Genomic DNA, 23,046 nt, shown 5'->3' on the forward strand with positions numbered 1-23,046 from the left:
TGAAATATACATGAAATATTTCTTTCTGCATAAATATACTACTTTATTTATTCCCTATTGGTGCTTCCTAAGTATTTTTTGTTAAGAATTTTAAATTATTAATTGTATTATTTGTATTTAAATTTAATTTTTATTAAAGTTTCTTAATCTTGTAATATTTTTATAAATTTTATATATTCTTAATATATTAATTTTTATATTTTCAATATATTTATAATATTTACTTAATTGTTGTTTTTATTTTATGAAAGACATATTGCAACGTTTTTTTTACATAAAAGTTTTTATAGAAAATATTTAATAATGTTAATATAAGTTAAATAATAATAAAAATAAAAATTGTAATTGATTCTACTTTAATTTTTACGAATTTATTAATTTTTACAATTTATAAATTTAAAGAATTTTGCGGGAATGGATGATAAATGTCGGACCAATCACAAACCGGGGAGAAGGTGGCCAGACTCTTATTAGAGGGTCACTACTCAAGACTGAACTTAAGACGGTCTTGAATATAAGAACTGACTATGAATACCGGCCTATATCATGGTTTCGAGTTTCGAGAAAAACATGTTTGTTTTACAACCAATTAAAACTACGGCACATGGTGCTTGTTTTCCTGCTGGATTGCTAGCTGGATTAGAATCTTGCCACCGTATTGGCTGCGGTGCTGAAAGTGCCAATATCGCAGCCAATCCAATGGCAAGAATCTGATCTAGCTAGCAATCCAGCAGGAAAACAAGCACCGTGTGCCACTGGCTTTAGTTTATATAAAACGATAAAATTTCACATCATATATTTACTATTGTTCCGTTAGGAATTTCAACATGATATTATAGGGACATATTTTTAAGACTCCAAGCATTACAAAAATGAAAAAAAAATCTATTTTTTTAACCCGTCATTCTGGCGTTCCTCCTTAAAAATACAAAAGTAGTGTTTCAAAAACACAAAATATCACTGCTTTAAAAACACGAATGTACCTTTTAAAAATACAAATTCACTGCTAATGCAGAGTTTGTGTATTTAGAGCAGTGAATTTGTATTTTTGAAACACTACTTTCGTGTTTTTAAAGCAGTGATATTTTATGTAGTACTTTTATATTTTTAAAGTAGTGATGTGCTCAGTGAGCGATCGTGCTTCTGGATCAGGAAGTAAGATATAAGGAGACTCCACTCCGTAAAATAAAAGTGGACCCATTTTAGGTTTCGAGTTCAGTTTCCGATTCTGATGAGTGCGAGTAAGAGAAATGATCATTTCTCTTACTCGCACTCATTATGCGCAGCACTACTAAATTCACGAGCGCTGCGAGTGTCGAGAATCGGAAACGGAACTCGAAACCTAAAATGGGTTCATGTCTTGTAGACTGGCGAGACCGAGTGGAGTCTCCTTATATCTTCCTTCATGTTCTGGATGCAGCCAATATGTATTTTGAAGCAGAGATAGGTTATTTAAAATACATATTCCTTTTCAGAAAGGAAAGTACGTACACATAGCGCTTATATCGAGTCGGGATGACAGATATCCTAACCTGTAAAGTCTCGAATTTTAATGTTTAATAACTTGGTTTACAAGGCTGATCGCCGCATTTTTCTTACAGATTCTTTTGTTTTGTGTGAAAACACGTCGAATAAGTATATTTTTATAAAGATTTAAGGGGGTTATTCTAAATAATTACTAAATATTGATATATATATAATATAGGGAAAAAAGTCCAAAAATGTTGATATTTAAAACATCGGCGCTGTATCGCCCATCCCTAATCGGAACCTTGAACTATTTTTTTCTAAAATAGATTACCATATCATATATACTGTCCGGTGATAGCTACACAGGAAGGATCATTATATGTTATAGTTTATTATCAGAAAACTGAAATGCAAGCAACATGAAATGCAGTGACAGCATATCAAATACCACTGAGATGGCAAGCAATAGTGAAGTAAAAGAATTATTGCCTTTTGATACATTGGCAGAATTATACAGTACTTTGGACAATAGATTAATAGAACTACCATTGGTATATATCACAGAATCAGTAGATTATGTGTATCGAGGTTCAGATATTGTTGAACAGAAAGTTTCGCTGGAAAGAGTGGATAGAGCCGAACAACCTAGAACATTAGTCTGTCATGATATGAAAGGTGGTTATCTTGAAGACAGGTAATTTTACAAAATATCTCAATTAAACAATATTCAATACTAAAGACTGTTAATATAAGAACATAACTAATATAAATACGAAGCCTATAACAGTCTAGCTTGGATCTTTTAATTGCTTACATATAAATTATCATGGTACTATCACAAATTAAATTAAATTAATAATTAACTAATATATGTAGTCTTCCAAATTACGTGCCAAACAATTGTCAGTCTTGAAATACAACTCTTATAATAATCTGAAAATAATAAATCTGGAAAATTATTCTTATTGTGAAAAAAAAATTAAGACCTTGATAGTCTAATTGGCTAAGACACTTGCACGTAAAGCAAAGTGTCTGGATTTGACTCCCGGCCAAGGTAATATTTTTCGCAATAAGAATAATTTTTCAGATTTATTATTTTCAGATTATTATAAGAGTTGTATTTCAAGACTGACAATTGTTTGGCACGTAATTTGGAAGACTACATATATTAGTTAATTATTAATTTAATTTAATTCGTGGTAGTTTATATGTAAGATATTTTAAACAATTAAATTTTAAACAATTTATACAATTAAAAGATCCAAGCTAGACTGTTATAGACTTTGTATTTGTATTAGTTATAATCTCAATTAAAGTAATGTATATACTTTTTTAGTTAATATAATCATATTTGTATTTGTTTTATATCTACAGATTTTTACAAGGTTCTACCTCTCATGATTCTTATGTATTTTATCACTGGAGTATTGTTGATACATTTGTTTATTTTAGTCACCATTTTGTGACTATCCCACCTTATGGATGGATTACTACAGCTCATCATCACGGTGTAAAAGTTTTGGGTACTGTTATTACGGAAGGAAACAATTATATCTGGGATACAATTCTTGCATCGCAAAAAGATGCAAGAAAATTTGCAGATGCTCTAGTAATGATTGCAAAAAGTTATCAATTTGAGGGCTGGCTTTTGAATATTGAAAATAAAATTAAGTTAAAAGATATTAATAATTTAATTTACTTTATTAAATATCTAACAGAAACTATTCACAATAAGATTGAAGATTCGGAAATTATCTGGTATGATAGTGTGACTAATAAGGGTGAATTAAATTGGCAGAATGAACTCAATGATAATAACAAGTAATATTCTTTAAGTCAATAGTTTAGTTCTATCGATATGATTTAATAATTATTATTTCTGTTTTAGAGAATTTTTCCTGTGCTGTGATGGTATATTTTTGAATTATACTTGGACAGAATTGCGATTGAGCAATAGTCGTCTACTTGCAAAGGAATTAGATCGCGATATTAAGGATATTTATGTTGGATTAGATGTTTGGGGAAGAGGTTGTCCAGGTGGAGGTGGTTTCAACTCAGCATATGTAAATATTTTTATTTATCGTTACTTTATACAATATATAATATATAATCTTTCGCAATAAATCAATTCAGATAATAAAATACATTTTTATTCATGAATCTGTGAACGGTGAGTTTGACGAAACGTTGCCATTAGCAATGAATAAAAACATTGCGATAATCCGTAAACTTTTTGGTATATTTGAAAAAATTACTCCTGTGAGTCTCAAAAGCATTAATAAGAAAATATATTTTTATTTTTTAAGGCATTAAATTTGATACGAAAACAAGGGCTTTCAGTCGCTATCTTCGCTCCTGGATGGACACATGAGTACTTTGGTCCAAATACTTTTCTAGTTCTAGAAGATTTATTCTGGGCTCAGTTATTTCCTTATTTATATGTGCACGTAGCCATTTTTGAAAATGACACATTTAAAACTTCTTTCTGTCGAGGTGCAGGTATCTGCTATTATTATAATGGCGAGGTAAATTTAAATAAAAAATAAGATATTTAAATAATTGAAATGTTAAATCTTTTGTTAAATTGTTTAAATATGGTATACAAAATTAATTTATACATACATGCGCGTTTGTTTAGGAACATTTTGAACCATACACGATAAATGGCGAAAGCACACCAGAAAAAAAAGCATTTTACAATTTACGTATGCAACAACTACAATTGGCAATTCCTGTGCCATATTTGCAATTTACGCGATCAACACAACGAATCCTTACTGGAGATGTTGAAGTTGAAAATAATGAAAGTAACAAAACTTGTAAGAAGAAGGAAAATCAAATAGAACGTATTTACGAAAATAAAAAGAACATTATACGAGTGTGTGGTAACTTAGTCAAGTTTGAAGACAAATTATCTACTATCGATATCAATACTTTCGAGTTTTGTGATCAATTCTCCTACAATGGTGGTGGATGTTTAAAGTTGGTTACTAGAGATCATAGATTATATCACAGGTGAGAATATATCCATTGAAGAATAATAATTCGCAAAAAGATATTGTTAGTGTTAAAACACAATAATCACTAATATTCTCAGTGATTATCAATCGAACATTATATATATATATATATATTTTGTTATAGATTATTCTTAGTTCATATCGATATGAAACAAGACATACAGGCGACTGTCGTTTATACGGACCTCGAGGTCATTACCTCGGTGAACGAGTCTAACAAAAATCCCATTTTAATCCTGGGTAACAACGGTAATTTAAAATCGGTTTTACCTTATGATTCGAGCGGAATAAATGCTAAATGGAAAAAATGGTAAGCTTAACAAATCACTGATTATGAATTAGTTTTGGCAATAATTGTTGGTTTTACAATTAATTGTGCTTTTTAGCACCTATCTGACGAATTTAAGGACTGTGGATGAGATTGGTATATCTTTCTTAACAGAATACAATTGTTACATAGGCGAAATTGTTTTGGAGCAAAGAAGTCGTTATTTTGGTAAGTACAAAAGCTTTGCAACCGATTTTACAATTATACTAAGATTCTATGTAACAGGTAGACATCTAGTTGCGCATTCTAAAACGATTACGTATAAAAGTAAACTGATTATGATAAAAGCACAGTCCTTGATTGCGCATAGAACCGTTCGTAGCAATTACAAGGGCAAGTCAATAAGTTCTTAGAAAATCTGTCAGAGGGCACTTGCAGTGTCATGTCATTACTTTTTGACAAGTAGCATCTGTCAGTTGATTATTGTCAAATTTTGAGCAAAATTCATCGAGAGGTTTCATTTCTGTAGATGATTAAAGCGAACAACCTTTCTATTTTTTGCAAAATGGAAAAGAACGAGTTTCGTACAGTGTTCAAACATCTACATATAATAGGTTTAACGCCGTAAAAAATCAAAGCCGAGTTGGATAATGTTCATAGCACATCTGCACCAGCGTTTGCGACTGTGTACAATTGGGTGAATGAATTTAAACGTGGTCGTACATCCACATATGGTGTACCTCATTCGGGACGTCCAATTAAGGCTGCTATGCCAGAAATCAATAAAGTCCACGATATTGTTTTGACTGATCGACGAGTGAAAGTGCGTGAGCTTGTTGAGGCCACAGGCATACTACATGGCATAGTGATTTCAATTTTGCATGAACAATTGGATATGAAAAAGCTATCAGCAAGATGGGTGCCACGTTTGCTCACTGTGGACCATAAGCGCGACCGTGTGATGATTTCAAAACAATGTTTGGAGATGTTTCAACGAAATCGAGATTAATTTCTGCGTCGATTTATTACTGTGGATAAATATGGATCCATTACTTCACACCTGAGACGAAGGAACAGTCAAAACAATGAACTTTACCAGGTGAACCAGCTCCGATGAAGGCGAAGACCGTGAAGTCGGCCGGAGAGGTGATGGCCACAGTTTTTTTTAAGATGCACGCATTATAATTTATATCGATTACCTTCCATCGAAGCAAACGATCAATGGTGATTACTACGCAGCTTTATTGGACCATTTCAACAACATTTTAAAGAAAAAACGTTCACATTTGGCGAAAAAGAAACTGTTCTTCCATCAAGACAATGCACGGGTTCACACATGCCCAGCACTGATGGCCAAATTTAATGAATTCCGCTACGAATTGCTTTTCCATTCAGCATATTCGCCAGATTTAGCCCCCTGCGACTGTTGCCTGTTTCCAAACCTAAAGAAATGATTCGGAGGAAAGAGATTCACCACCAGAGAGCAGCTCATCACCGAAACAAAGGCTTATTTTGAAGGGTTGGACATATCATATTATTCGGACGGTTTGAAAAAGTTGGAGAATCGTTGGATCAAGTGTATCGAGCTGAAAGGAGACTATGGGTCGTATTCATAGTCCGAGCTCAAATCAGCACTTAACCCTTTAAGGACCGGACGGACACTTTTTGAACGCCAACTTCAGCGCGATATTGGATAATGTTACGGCCAAGAAAAAAAATCTGCACCCAATGTTTCTTACGTAAAATAGGGCTGCTCTTTCAGATTCTGCAAACAGAATTGGTCCAAAACTCTTTCCAAAAAAGATACAGCTGTTTTTTTTTTTTCCAAAAAATCGCGAAATTTTTAAATATTTTTTTCATAAATCGTCAATTTACACCCGGAAACTGCAACGCAGAGGACTCGGAAATGCAAAATATTGCGTTCAAAATGTTTCAGCTTCAAAATGATACCTGCGATTTTTCAAAATTTCAAAATGGCGATTTAAAAATGGCGCCAAAAGTGCAAAATTTGTATATTATTTCATTTTTAGCCAATCGATTGAAGTTTCGAAATCGGCAATTGCTCAATAACTGCAAATTTATGTTTTTAGAGTCGCTGATTACAAATATGAGGTCAGATTTTCAAAATTCAAAATGGCGGATCCAATATGGCGGATGACATTTCTAAAATATTAACGGATTTTCTTAAAAATGGTCACTAAAGGATTTTTGGGATCGCTGATTGCAGATATGAACGTTTTTTGCCGTCAAAAAAATGGACGTTGCCCGACTCTTACCACCAGGAGGTAAACGTGTCGTTAAAAGTTATCTTCTTTTTTTATTATGTATAATTTGTTGTATTTTTTTTATTGTGTACAATTTTTTTATATTTTTCGTCTTTTTTCCATATTTTCCAAACGCATTTAGTTTTTAGAAACGAATCATGAGGTGAACCTGGCCATTATATCTGGTTTATAAACAAAAAACTACCGGAATAAAGGCGATAACCCTTTAATTTGTTTAGAATAGGGAATAAGAATAATTCTTTAATCATTTATAGTATGACTCACACAATGTGTAAGAATGCAAAGATAGAGATAGATAAATTATCACATTGTGTGAGTCATACTACAAATGATTAAAGAATTATTCTTATTCCCTATTCTAAACAAATTAAAGGGTTATCGCCTTTATTCCGGTAGTTTTTTGTTTATAAACCAGATATAATGGCCAGGTTCACCTCATGATTCGTTTCTAAAAACTAAATGCGTTTGGAAAATATGGAAAAAAGACGAAAAATATAAAAAAATTGTACACAATAAAAAAAATACAACAAATTATACATAATAAAAAAAGAAGATAACTTTTAACGACACGTTTACCTCCTGGTGGTAAGAGTCGGGCAACGTCCATTTTTTTGACGGCAAAAAACGTTCATATCTGCAATCAGCGACCCCAAAAACCCTTTAGTGACCATTTTTAAGAAAATCCGTTAATATTTTAGAAATGTCATCCGCCATATTGGATCCGCCATTTTGAATTTTGAAAATCTGACCTCATATTTGTAATCAGCGACTCTAAAAACATAAATTTGCAGTTATTGAGCAATTGCCGATTTCGAAACTTCAATCGATTGGCTAAAAATGAAATAATATACAAATTTTGCACTTTTGGCGCCATTTTTAAATCGCCATTTTGAAATTTTGAAAAATCGCAGGCATCATTTTGAAGCTGAAACATTTTGAACGCGATATTTTGCATTTCCGAGTCCTCTGCGTTGCAGTTTCCGGGTGTAAATTGATGATTTATGAAAAAAATATTTAAAAATTTAGCGATTTTTTGGAAAAAAAACAGCTGTATCTTTTTTGGAAAGAGTTTTGGACCAATTCTGTTTGCAGAATCTGAAAGAGCAGCCTTTTTTACGTAAGAAACATTGGGTGCAGATTTTTTTTCTTGGCCGTAACATTATCCAATATCGCGCTGAAGTTGGCGTTCAAAAAGTGTCCGTCCGGTCCTTAAAGGGTTAAGACCATCTTGGCGAAAAACGCCTTATTCAATCAAGATCATCTCAATAGTAGTAGATTTCATAGTCGCGAATTAAGACGATCTTGGCGAAGAAGTTCTTGCCTAAATTTTTCTTATTTTAAATAAGATCATCTTCGCGAAGTTATGCTTAAGGTAATACTTATTTATTAATTTGGCTGTTTCCGTGATATTTCCTTTGAATCCTCCAATGGAAACATTGCATACGTTGAGCTAAACAGAACAAACCTAATATATTATTGCGTTGTATTGTGTTCTGTTGCATCGTGTTAACGAAAACTACTTTAATTAGTATAATATTTTTCTATATCAAAAATTGAAAAAGAAATATTAAAGTATAAAATGTTAATTACAGAACAATGATATATCCGGAGATTGCTAGTTTTTATAAAATTATTTGCTGAAATCAGCGAATTCAAGTACTTGTATTTATTGTTGTAACCTCAGTAGTAAACTCGAGAATGTCGACTGTCTAACAAAATTTGTTATCTTGAATCTCTCGTGCAATATAAAAATTAATTCTAGTAATACAAATATAAGAAGGGCAAAGAGCCAAGTAAATTTATCGAATAATATAATTCAATGAGAAAATTATAAATTGACAGACGTTTCGACTCCGATCGGGTCATTTTCAATGTTATAAATTATTAGAATTAAAATGAATAACAGACAATTATTTAAGAATCTAATTCGTGTTCTTATATTATATTTACATTTAATTTTACTAAATTACATAATTCTTTTAAATATTAACAACTTTCATGAAAAGTATGAAATTACAGATTTCTTTATCCATTTTTATCTTCAGCGTTGGTCGCCATATTGATTAAAAGGATAAAGAAATCTGTGATCTTTTACTTTTTCCAACTTTGGACACAATATAGACCAGAGGCAGATACATTAGCATGAATATTTTAATCGTGGAGAAGGCATTTTTATTCTGTGAAACTACTGCGAAGAGATTTGACTGGAACGAAAACGTCAAAAACTCTTGTTTTATCAATAATACAGGCGGGTCCAGCATCACCTTAAGAGAGAAAAAATAACTTATGTCTATCTCTCTTTCGCCTGTTACTTTTCTCAAGTTCTTACGCCATCTACTGCAATACATACTGTAATTTACTTGATACACAATTGTGCTGTTTACTATATCGTTTATCTGTGCTAGCAAAACGATTACACGTGAAACAAATATTTTGGAATATCTTTTTTGTTAGATCTTAGATGACGATTTCGCAAGCTTAGGATTATTTGTGCACGTCATACGCTTAGCGCGAGGGTATCATTTGGTATGTACTAGAGACCCTGTAATAAGAGTCTGGCCATAAGAAATCTAATTTTGGATTGTTTTGATTGGTCCGCCATTTTTTTTCTAATCTAAGAGGGGATAGCTTCAGCGCAAGCGTATAAGGTTGAATCTGCATTCGGCGCAGAGCATCAAAACCGAAAACATAGCATACTAACCTCAGATACACTGATGTAACATATCGATTCAAATAATATTTGAGTATTATTTATTCAAATTTCATTATATATTTATGTATCTGTACACGAATTTTGTAAATATGTAATATACGGTATATGTATGATACGTAAATGGTAATAAAAAAATAAGTGTAAAGTGAAAATTTTACCATTCGATAATCAAGGAAAAAATTGAACAAATAGAATTTAACAGTTTGCTTTATTTTATTGCACTATACATTGCCATTGACTTACTGTCATAATATTTGCGTTTAATAACTCTTTTTTTATTCGCTATCTGCAATCTGTAAATTGCATATCTACTAGCTATTTTTTTATCTAAATTATGACACAACAAAATATGACTGTTGCTTAAAATATTTAAAAACTTGTCAATTAAATAATTTTTATAAGCGCGATTCTTATTGCACGTAGAGTTTTGATAAAAATACACACAAAAAGTGACGTTTATCTCTGCGAACCAAAATATTAATCGTTAAAAGTTTTTTTTTCTTAGAAGAGACGTTCGGATGAAGGAAAAATATACCGTCTTCAGCCCTAACCTTTGGGCTATATGACGTAAAATCGTTAAAGTTGACAACTGTTCAGGTTAAGAAATAAGTCACAGCCATGAAATACTGCGATGTATCACGTGATATTATTACGTCATTAGAGAAAAAATGGCGGACCAATTGCGATGCTTCAAATCGAGTATAGATAAAATATACGTGATGGCCAGACTCTTATTATAGGGTCTCTAGTATGTACAACCTACAGAATTTCTACAATAAGTAAATTATAACCTTAAATCACAGCTGTAAGAGCTAAAATAAGTGAATTTTTCATTTTTTTCCTCCAATTTTCTTATCAAATTTAGCGTTACCCATATCATTTTGATGTGTACTTTCATCGTGTAAAAAAATTTCATGATCTATAAAGCCAATTCGGAGAAAATGGTTCACTGTAATTACGCTTTTGAGTCTTTCACGGGTATTTTCTTCAATATACCAGAAGGTTTGCCGATTATCGCCGCAATTTTTTTCACTATAATTGTTTGTCATTTCCGTTGCTTTAGAATCCCCTTAAAAAGATATATTATTATTACATAAAAGCGACTTACATAAGAGTGACGCTTAATGTATTGTAAAAATGTATTATATGTGATGTATCTAGGAGATGTACGTGATTTATTTGTGAAATATTATTTATGAAAAAGAATCTCGGTAAAAAATAATTTCAAATCTTATTTGGATCGTGAGAGTTTCAAGCTAAATACCGATGAGAATAAGCTATTTAGCAGAGTCTTGAATGCTTCCAATATAATTTTTGTGTTAATTTATAATATACATATACAATACTAGAATACTACGTATGTAGATCCCTAAATGCGCGCCGAAATTTTTTTTAGATTTGCAATCTAATAAACTACCGCAGTACTATCACGAGTTAAATTGACTAACAATCTAACAATTTTGATGCTCATTGCATCTTGGATCTTAATAATATGTTGAATGACATAAAAATCTATGAATGATATATTAAAAATTTGTAAATAATTTAATTACATTGCGAAAAATATTACCTCGGCCAGGAGTCGAACCTAGATCGCTTGTTTTACGCGCAAGTGTTCTAGCCAATTAGACTACCGAGGCCTTAGCAATATTCTTCGCAATAATCATATAAGTAGGAACCAACGTCTATTTTCAGGCGACGTAAACAAACAATATCAAATCTTATTTGGATCATGAGAGTTTCAAACTAAATACCGATGAGAATAAGCCATTTACGGTCCAACTGGAACTTGAATGCTTCTAATATAATTTTCGTGTGAATTTATATACTACGTATGTAGATCTCGAGATGCGTGTCAAAATTTTTTCAGACTTACAACGCAAACTAATAAACTATCGCAGTACTATCACGAATTAAATTGACTAACAATTTTGATGCTCATTGCATCTTGGATCTTAATAATAAGTTAAATAACATCATCATTCAATATATATATTTAAATAACATATTAAAAATTTGTAAATAATTAATTACATAGAAATAATCAATACAAATTTAAAAGGGCGAAGTAAGAGTCAAAAGTAAAATTACATTTCAAATAATATTAAAACGTCAACATATTTAATTCTAAATTTAAAACACAATAAAATATAATTACAAAAATTAATAATTTTATTTATATCTCTTTTATTATTTTTCATGATTTTGCATTATACGTCGTTAATTTTTTTTCTGTACGTACAGTAGCTATTGATATACATATGTATAAAGATATACGATTTATATTATGTAAAAAGATGAAAATTTTATATATTTTGATAGAAAAGTGTTTGATATTTGTAACTGTAATTGCATGGTAAAATACATGGTTAGGAGCTTTATTTTTATGATCATTATTATTATGTTAGAAATAATAACCATATACGCATATGGTTCTTTCAAACATAAAAAAATTGTACTGTAAATTATGTACTGTAACTTTAAATATTAAAATAAATAAATAAATAAAATATCAAGGTAAAATATCAAAGTAAATTGAAAATAAAGTAAATACAGTCTGTCTAGTGAGATCGTGGCAGGCCTATCTCAAAGAAAAATGGCTTATTAGCCTTAAATTTATATTGATTGTATTCAGTAGGATTGTAGCCAAAATGCAATTATATTAATAAGGAGTCCAGTCACCAGCTGCGTCTATAATAGACTGGCACCTCCGAGGCATACTTTCCACTATACATATGTATATGTGAAGAAAGAAAACGTACATAACAGAAAACTGTAATTTACAATTTTGGGAGGATTCTCATACCGATTTGTACTTTTCTGCATTTGTTTGTGTTTTTCCTGTTATTTCGGAGAAGAAATTTTCATTCTGTATAATGAAAACGAAATGCATGAGAAATACGAAATGAATTCCGTCGGTAACTCCTTTTTAAAACTATGATTTTAAAACTATGATTGTTAATAACTTTTTAACGAAGGACGAGCGACGGCTAAAACTTGTTGGAGGTCACTCAGGGTCATGACTTTGATAACATGTGTCAAGGTCAAAGTCATACATAACGCGGCCTCCCTTTTTATGCACTTTTACTTTTTAAATTATTTTTAAATTGTATACACAATCAGATATTACATTTTTTTGTCGAATCTGTGAAAACAAATTTTCAATACAATCCTGCGTGAAACGAGCAGTAGAAACAAATTGTAATTTATGTTTATTTAGTAGATAATGTACAATTTTTATGACAGACGGTTGAAATTATATCTAAAACCTCTTTGCATTGGTTTAAATACATTGTTTTTACCATTCTACATATTATTAAAAAAGTCGATCATTTCGTAAAGAAAAAGAATATTATCATTATAAATGTTTTGATTTTTTTTTTACTAAATGCCAAAATCAAGCATCTGGATGTCATCAAGAAAAACCATTTTGCAATTTTTTCGATAAATCATGTCGTAGTATAATATTAAACTTTTTTGTTTTTATCTGCTAAAAATTTGAGTGAACTACTAACATCAGTAGAAAAACATTTTTCGCTTTATTAACATGCATTTTAGTACAATTATCTGTATTTTTTTATATCACTAGTAGTCAACTTCGGTGTTAATAAAAATTGTAATTCATTTTGAATTTCAATTAATTTATCAAAATATTTTATTTCGACTATCTGTGATGATAGTTTATATTTTAATACAAATTTATCTGGTATAACAAAAAATGCGTTATTTATTAAAGCTTGTTTCAAATTTTTTAATATGTGCGGCACATCTGCAAAGAAATATAAAAATCGGCAAGAATTACAAGGATCTGGTATACAATTAATAATTTCAGAATGACATCCAACATTTATTTCATAAGTTTTCCAGACTCTTACATTACTTGGACTTATATCTGACATTATATAATTTACATGCAAACCGATTTTTTCAACTTTTTGTATAACCTGAAATGCAATATCTTTTAAAGCTGTACTCAGTACTACTAACGGAATCTCCTGTAAAATAATAACCTACGATATGCTTCCAACGACTAGCAGTACCAACAAGCATGAGTACTATAGCACGTGTAGCATGTGTAGCTGTACTTCAATCATTTAAAAATGTAATATCACCTAAATTAGTATTTAACAAAGCAAAAATACGTTTTGATACTATGCTCGTTTTATCATATACTAATCTACAGTCTCTATCTATATCATTGAACTTTGGTACTTTGGTTACTCAATTTTAAAAAATCGAAGAGTTCTTCAAAAATATCACTTGAAAATTTAAAATTTTCTAACCTTTGTCGCAATGTCCGCAGACTTGGAAGTGATATTTTTTGTTTACGAATTTCGTCATATTCAGAAACACAAGAAAATTTCAACCGAAGAGCTTGTTGGATGGTGTTATTCGATCATTTAAATATCTTTTTGTTATTGGAAAAAAGATGTTCAATTTGATTTTCATTAAACAGCATCTGCAATGCTTCCTTGTATTTATTTTTTCTAGTATTATGCCATTGCAACTTTTTTCTTAATTTATATAAACTTTTATCTCGGTTTGCAATCATCTTCTGCATTTTTTCAATCATTTTCAGTATTTATGGAAACTCTTATAATAATATATTATATTATTTACAAAAATAAATTGGCTTTGCATCATTCTGTTTTTGTGTCATATTTTGTAATAATATATCTCAAATATTCTATATACATATTGTATATTCCGAATAATTTCGAAGTATTTAGTGTTGTATGAGACACAAATTTCAAGTAACTTCAAAATATCTCAAGTTCAAACTTTCTATAAATATTAAATAACAATATCTAAGTCTAAAAAAATATTATGAAGAAAGCTTCACATATTTTAAATGCTTGAAATAGAGTAGTTCAAATTCGATTATATTTACTTTATCAATTTCTTATTTTGATATTTTGTTTGATCAGTCACAAATAGTATTTTTTGTAATAAAGATGTTGCTGATAATTCTCGCTTATTTTGAATAGATAATATTGGAGATGGTTGTGGTTTACTTTGAATAAAAGATGTTGAAGGTAACTTCAACTTCTTGTTTATTTTGAGTAAATAGTATTGAAGATATGACTGCTGTTTATTTAAAATAACAGATGTCAAAAATAATTTATTTTGCTCATTTTAAATGACGGTCACTGATAATAATTCTTTGTTTTTGATTGAAAATTCCATTGGTAACTATTTTAATGAAAAGAAGAAGAAAACCATTACATAATAGAACAATTAAATACATAATAATACATATGAATTTGTTAATATAATAACCAATACAATAATCAAAATAATAATATTTTTATAATGAAAAGATATTTATGTCTTCCTTTTTTTGGAAATTATTTTTTCGGTTATCCAGTGGTCAAAAATAGTAGGCACAGCGTTTGGTTTTAATTTCGGTTTTCTATTAATTCGTTTTTCCCACATATCAATGGAAAAATGAACTTTTAATTGAAGAGAGATTTAACTATATTATATTAACTTCCTACTGTTGTTTTCCCCAATCAGTAGAAAAAATTTCTTTATAATTTCCAATTTATAAATAAGATTTTAATCTCACCTCATATAAACGTGTATTATCTGTAGGTGTTCAATTTTCAATCTTCATATTTCTAACCCATTAGTCTCGACTATATTCCGTGGAAGGACTTTAAATATGTAACCTCAGACGAATTGTTACAAAATGGAATCGAACATCTGCCCATTTTTATTTATTTTTAATAAAAAATATTTATATCTACCCTATATCAGCAACGCCGTATTACATTGTATCTATCGTCATCAGCTGTCACGAACTTTCTAACAGTTTCTGCGCATGCGTTCATACGAGAAAGACAGCAATATCTGTTATCACTTTCTATCCGTCATTTTTGGTCCGCTTTCGCCAAACTCTAGTTATAGGATCTCTAGCTAGAATCTGCAAGAAGTGCCCCCGCTAGAGGCAGAAATAAAACAGAGACGATTCCAAAATAGAGAGTAAAATCAAACATGCAAGCCTTTACTCGCCCGGAAGCAAAAGTGCCCTTTTTAATAACTTAAATTAGTTCATTATTTAGAACATTATATAGTTTAATTATATGCTAATATAATCGCTGTTGAAATAAGTTCGATGATATATTTATAATAATAACGAAATCTAAATTTATATTAACTTATCATTTATAATAAAAAAAGGAGTCAAAACTATGTAAAAGTAAATGAGATGTAGGGGAATTAAATTATAAGTTTTTTTTTTTATATACTGAAGATGGTCACATTAATGACCGAAACGTTTATAATTATGTAATTTTAGTTGTATTAAATATACGAGATTTTCGTTACTTTTAACCAGCGTGTGGTATATGCTCCTTCTTCTTAATTTTATTTTGAATTCAACCACTTGATCTTTAAATAATTTTTAAATGAGATGTTATGTTTAATTAATTTCAAACTTCTAAAACCGCGAACATTTCGATATAATTTACACTTTAAATTCGTTCAAACTTAACAAATGTACAAAGATAAATCTTTCCATCATTTAAATCATTCCATTTAATTCATCCCAAAAATAAAACCAAAATTTCATTCTGCGTGTTTCATTTTTTTCTGTATGAAATAAAATTGTAAGATAAAGGACTCTTTATGTAAAAATAATTAAACAATAATAAAAGGGCAAATTTAGAGTCAAATAAATAATGAACAAGTTATATGACATAAACATTAATTAATTTAACTAGTAATTAGGCTTTAACATTATAGAGTACTTAAGAACTACTTAAAACTACGTTAAATCGGTTCAATTTTCTATTTAATTTTGTGTATAATTTCGTTGATTTACAAAGATATTGGTTTGCATATGATTTTTCAACCGTGTACCAACGATGTCATGTTTTACATATACATAGAAAATTGAGAGGTCGATATCGAAATGTTCATTTTTATTATTTCAATGATTTACATATATATCTACGTCTATGATATTTCGATATCTGAAAAAGGCTCAATTCAAGAGCCGAAACTAGTAACATACAATAATTTTTAAGTAGATTTAACGTAGTTTTAAGTAGTTCTTAAATACTTTATAACGTTACAGCCTAATTACTAGTTAAATTAATTAATGTTTATGTCATATAACTTGTTCATTATTTATTTGACTCTAAATTTGCCCTTTTATCATTGTTTAATTATTTTTTTTGTATATAACACCAAAAAATTTTCAATTATACTATCAATAGCAACGGCCAATTATTGTTTTATCTAATAAAAAGAACTGCAAGTTGCTGAACAATTTTAATTCTGTAAAAAAGTACTGAGCAAAAATGCCATTAATTTCTGTTCTAAACCTGAATACGTTATAATTGTGTAACTTGTATACGGTTGTACCTATAAAATTAATACATTTTTCACTGACGAAGAGAGGTATGCGTTCGATCTCTCGCGATCAATTCTGCAAATTCCAACGTACCGCGGCGCGGAAAGGAAGGTAGAAAGAGAAAGAGCAGGCAAGTAAGAGCGAGAGAAGGAAGTTCAGAGCCAGAGAAATAGAGGGGAGAAAGAGAAAGAAATGGAAAGACGTCGAAGTGAGCACATAGGAGCAGCATACCTGTAATCTACCTGTATATACTTTTCGACGTATGCCTCCAGTTGCTGATCGAACGCTCAACAGATCAGTCTTAGATTCGCGACTTGCGACTATTGTTAAATGTTTGAAAATCATTAAAAAAATTTGCTCATAAGAATATTTCACGAGATATTTCATATTTTCGATCGGTGTGATGCCTGAATCATGTAAGTCGAAAAAAATGAGAATGGTAACATATTGATATATATATGTGTGTGTGTGTGTGTGTGTGTGTGTGTGTGTGTGTGTGTGTGTGTAGATATTTTGAAATATAAATTTGTATTATACTAATAACATTTATTTTATAATATGTGTGTGTGTGTGTGTGTGTTCATTCGCGGCCGCTCTTGTAAATGGCGGACCTTTAACCGAAAAATATGAATGTATAACAAAGATTCTTGCACACACGCACGCATCCACATGCACGCACGCACGCACGCACGCACGCACGCACGCACGCACGCACGCACGCACACACACACGTGCGTTTAGCTGTATTTATGTACTTTCTGATATTATAATCATATAAATTGCAAAAGATAGTTACACAATTGTACAAATTACAATTGTAATTTATATGTGAGCGAGAATTTGAATCGGTGAGTTTCGCTTGCAAAAATTACTTCATCTTTATATTACAGCTTATATTTTATTTTATTTTGTATTTTTCATTTTTTTTACATTTCTGTATCGATAAGCAAATAAATGCACAATAATTGATGATTTAACAGTTGCAAGAATTTGTTCACATCTGCACTGTACTATATATTGATGTAAAGAAGAAACTATAACATATTTACAGAAACGGTTCGACAATTAATCACTTTCCTTTATTGTTTTGTATATATGTAAAAATGTGATATTACGAAATGTCCAAAAAGCGTATATTTTTACAAGGTATTATTTTATACATATTTATACTCATCTCTCATAGCAGATCATGTTTTAAAAATTTTGAATATAATAATATATTAAGTGTCAGATTATCACATATACACAGAATATTTTAGCAAAGTATTTACTTTTTAATGATCTCATTTTTATATTTTTATTTGTAAATTAAAAATAATTATATATTATATATTTTTATTCTGAAAAATGGAAATAACCTCTAAATTTCAGACATGATTCTATATTTCGAACAAAATGCTGTTATCAAGATATGCTGTTCATCAAGATTCTTTTCGAAATCAAAAGCAGCTTTCATTCGATAAGACATATTTTTCAAGAGATTTACTATTTTCAAACTGTTTAGTTAGGTGTAATTTAAATGGCGCGACGTAGAATGCAGGAACTCTTTTCGAGATATCAGTATAAATCTCTGTTTGATTTGCAAAAAGAAGTAAACGCTCTTTCTGGTCTTATAGAAAGCGGAAAACAGAACTGAAAAGCATTGCGAAGTGTAAAGATTCCGCGGAGCGTTGACCAGAGCGTTCCGGTGAATGTAATAATGATCTCCGTCAAGCCCTCGAAACGCTTCGAGAAATGCCTCGCAGCCTTAAGAACGGTCCGTTACGTATGTTTATTCACGAGTGCGAGAAGTGGAAGACTCGAGGCTAGAATGTTCACTATTTTAAATATAATCAGCGTTTACGATTATATACATGTATAATTTCTCAATTTACATTACTCATGTATCGATGTTTTCAATTTATGGAAATAAGTAAATATATATTGAAATCTATAGAATATACTGAAATAATTAGAATGTACGTGTGTAATCAGTTTAAATTTTTTAAATATTTTTCATATATTTTATTTGCATAATAGATTTTGGAAAATTTATGTATATATTGTAAATTAAATATTTATGATTCTGCTACTTTTTCAAGAATTTTGTATTTATTATTATTAGAATCCTAGAGAGAGAGAGATATAATATATATTTTATACTCTCTAAATTTAATGATTTTTTTAACAATTAGCGAAATACGTAATTTGTAATAAGTGAGAGTCGTTCTGTTTTTCTAATTTCAAATTTAAAGTTCTATATTTAACTAATCTTATAAATGAATTTAAAGAGTGTAATTAATTTGAAAGTTATAATATTCTACAAATGAATCTGATGATAGCATCATAAAATTGGAAATTCTAGTTTAACTATTTATACGATTATAATAATTATTTTGAGATTGCAAATTGTTTCATTTATATATCGATTGATGCCTTTCTCCATATGTACAAATAAATCTCATATAAATTTGAAATAATAATCTGTCGTATGTCACTCATTCTCACCTATTCTCATTGAATAGAAAAAAGTTCAAAATAGTCCTGTTATGAATAAAAATATAATATTTTTCATAAATTAGATTTTTATACATATGTATAAAAGTAAACAAATAAAATTTATAGCAAAATTGTTTTAATATTTTAAAATAAGTACGGGGCATTCTATATCAAAATCCCATCTCTCCTGTTCAAAATTCAGAGGGGCTTACAAATTTTGAGCTTAAATTGTTGAGATGTCTACTTTAAGAAAAAATGTGGCCTTTTCGGAAAATCAAAATGGCACATTCAAGATGGCTGCCAGAATGAACAAAGTCGAGCGGAAAAAAATGATGGTAGACTTTCAGAAGAACTACATGACCTGGAAAATTAATGGCAGCAAATTTTTTCATGTATTTTTGGTTGCTGAAAACGAATCTGATAATAAAATTTAACACTTGGCCATATTTTGGTCGCCATTTTGAAAATACTGCAAAACTTCGCTTTTTTGCGTATATCTCGGAAAATATCAATTTTAGAAAAAAAATGTTTAATAAAAAATAAAGCACATGAAATTATCTACACAGAAGATCCTGTGCATAATTTTCGTAATTTTAACCGTTTACGCATAATATGACTTTGAATTACGAGACCCTTTCAATTAGATTATGTTCCGTAACGGTCAAATATCTTGGAAAATAATGATTATGGAACAAATGTTTAATACAAAAGTTTTAGTATATCAAGTGATCTATTATATGGTTATATTGAAATGACTTTCATGTGACCTTGAAGGACACTGTGAAGGTCAACTTTGAAATCTTAAACGGAAACTTCTATTTTCTATTACATATTCTTAAAGCTGATGTCAAGACGTTTGCGAAATATTGATTACAAACCCTTTTTGCTTGATATCTACCTGAGTTACGAACTTCAAAATAAGTATCGCCGACGCGTTATCTAAGGTGCACCCCGTGGAGGTGGCACGGTCGGATATCCACCTTTTCGAGACGCTTGATCAAAGTGAGTCCTTGTGTGAGTGCGTGCGTGCGTGGGTGTGTGTGTTAGACATAATTAAAAAATTAATGAATTAAATGTTCAAATTGTTATCCGTTTACTGCTTGATAATGTGCCAATCGGATGTAGATACTTTGCAGTACATTTTCTAGCATTTCCTGTCAAATTGAATTTGAAACGTTTAATATTCTTGCTCGTATTTCATTAATGGTTGCCGGTTTTGTTTCGTATACTTTGCTCTTCAAATATCCCCAATAAAAATAGTCAAGGGGTTAGATCTGGTGATCTAGGTGGCCTCTCGATTTGACCTCTTCTACTAATCCATTTATTAGGAAATGTTTCATTGAGAAAGTTACGAGTCATTAATGGCAAAATGAGCTGGGACTCCACCCTGCTGAAACCAAATATTTTTAAAAACATTTCCTGTAATGTTTCGAATACATGGCACGACTTCGGTTCTTAGTAAGTGCACGTAATTGTATGCATTTATATTCCCTTCGTTAAAAAACGGACCTACAATACGATGACCTATTATTCCAGTCCAAACATTTAGTTTTTGGGGATATTGAGTGTGACAATCTCTCATCCAACGGAGATTATTGTCAGCCCAATATCTTAAATTTTAACGATTGACAGATCCGTTCAACTCAAACATCTTTTTTTCAAAAATATAAATTAGATAATAAAAGCAATAATAATAATTAAAACGGACTTTCAAAACTTAAAATACAAACATAAATAAATAAAAAAGCTAATGAGAGTCAGTGCCGTTAAATCGGTCCAAATTAATTGTCAGAAATTGCCCTAGATTTTATTCGCTATAAATTAATTACATTTTAATATAATTGAAATTGAGATAGATATACTTATATACGTATATACACAATTTAACATAACATCGATTACTTTAATTATTATACATATCATTATTTAAAATTTAAATTTGTTATGTATTGTATATTTTGAAGGATTACTAATTATTAGAGATATTCTTATGTTATTTATTGTATTTCTTTTCATTTTCATTTGTTTCTTATCACATAATACGCAATAATATCACATTATATTGCATATGCATGCGTATACATACGTAGAGTGTTAAAATAAACATTTTAAGCTACACCTGTATAATTCTGAAAAAAAAGAATTTTATGAGAAAACTTCAGCAAAAGTTTTACAGTTTTAGAAATGATAAGAAATTTCAAGTGGTTAAATTAAGTAAACATTATGTATATATCATAAAATGATGTGACATTTCTTTGTGATGTTATATTATATTTGTCTCATTGTTTGTTTCATTTAACGTTATTTTTGTTTTATTTTCAGATAATTCGGATCCTGAGTATGTTGCCAGTCTTATCAGCGATTACAACGTTCAACAATTTACTTCGGGTTTGACGTAATTGTAATATATGCGTACTAATCCAACAATTATCAACTTGTATAACATGTACAAAAGTATATAATACAATCTAAATGAGATAAAATGCTTTGTTAATATTTTATGATTTTACATGATTTTCAAAAATATTTAAAAAATACAAGGCACATTTATCAACGATAATAATCTACATCTATAATAATTAAATTTTTCTTTATTTTTGTCTGTATATAAAATAAATATATCGCTATATATGCTAAGATACATAAGGCTCCTGAATACTCAGCCAAGAACTCCGTGTTGATGGGTAGCGACACCGAATTAGTCGGTGGCTAGCAAAACTGGTAGTACGTTACTGGTTATACACACAATTGCAAGCTCATGTCCGTGTGCTCATTTTTGGGTAGAAGGGGAGCACACAGACATGGGTTCATGCTTGTGTGTGTGTATAGCGCCTCGCCATGGTAAAAGTCTGAACTAATAGGCGTGAAAAAGTGATGTTTTGACGACAAAATTTTTCTTGCGTGCCATTTCGTCAATATTTGTTTATTTGTGAAAATGTGACTTCCCTCGTACTCGTGAAAGTCCTAAAAATTGCCGGAAACTGCAGTTATCGTGAAATTTTATACATAAAAGCGTATATTTCACTCGTTTCATCAGCTGTTAAACTGTGTGATTCTGCCCGAAAATAGGCTCACTTTACGTGTCTTTTACGACCATTTACTGATTATCAGAAGAGGAAAGGACAGTTTCCGGCAATTTTTACAAGTGTTTTTGTGCGATCTCGCCTCTTAAATTTATCCAAATTGTCTTTATTAAAAAATGGGACGCAAGAAAAATTAATGTGTTTTTCTCGTCTATGACGTCACAATTCCAACATGGCCGTCGCCGGTATTCAGGAGCCATAAGGTTGAATAAATTTAGGAGACTATATATATGAATAAAATGTAATTAATAAGATTCTATAAAAACAATTTCTAATCGATTTAAATCGCAGCACTCTATGTATATAATAAAAATAATTCATATATGTAAAAATAGGCTGTGATTTACAAAAGGCTGTGCTCGAAACAAC

The 23,046-nt window shown here is 30.1% G+C and overlaps 1 protein-coding gene across 1 annotated transcript; it reads left to right on the forward strand.

The window, feature by feature from the left end:
- The first annotated feature begins 1,689 nt into the window (after window positions 1-1,689).
- ENGase (cytosolic endo-beta-N-acetylglucosaminidase) lies at window positions 1,690-23,046 on the forward strand. The gene is made up of 9 exons (XM_018544561.1): window positions 1,690-2,164; window positions 2,845-3,291; window positions 3,359-3,533; window positions 3,777-3,995; window positions 4,109-4,485; window positions 4,615-4,800; window positions 4,877-4,986; window positions 21,917-22,040; window positions 23,013-23,046. The coding sequence occupies exons 1-8, from the start codon at window positions 1,890-1,892 to the stop codon at window positions 21,991-21,993; spliced, it is 1,866 nt and encodes a 621-aa protein (XP_018400063.1). The 5' UTR covers window positions 1,690-1,889; the 3' UTR covers window positions 21,994-22,040; window positions 23,013-23,046.

This window comes from Cyphomyrmex costatus, unplaced genomic scaffold (assembly GCF_001594065.2).
Source record: "Cyphomyrmex costatus isolate MS0001 unplaced genomic scaffold, Ccosl1.0 scaffold45, whole genome shotgun sequence".
NCBI lineage: Eukaryota > Metazoa > Arthropoda > Insecta > Hymenoptera > Formicidae > Cyphomyrmex > Cyphomyrmex costatus.

Bases quoted from the DNA above. Each gene is read 5' to 3' on its own strand.
- ENGase (XM_018544561.1), top strand. From the start codon at position 1,890: ATGAAATGCAGTGACAGCATATCAAATACCACTGAGATGGCAAGCAAT. The intron at 2,165-2,844 runs GTAATTTTACAA...TTATATCTACAG, and splicing joins GGTGGTTATCTTGAAGACAG to ATTTTTACAAGGTTCTACCT. The intron at 4,987-21,916 runs GTAAGTACAAAA...TTTTATTTTCAG, and splicing joins GCAAAGAAGTCGTTATTTTG to ATAATTCGGATCCTGAGTAT.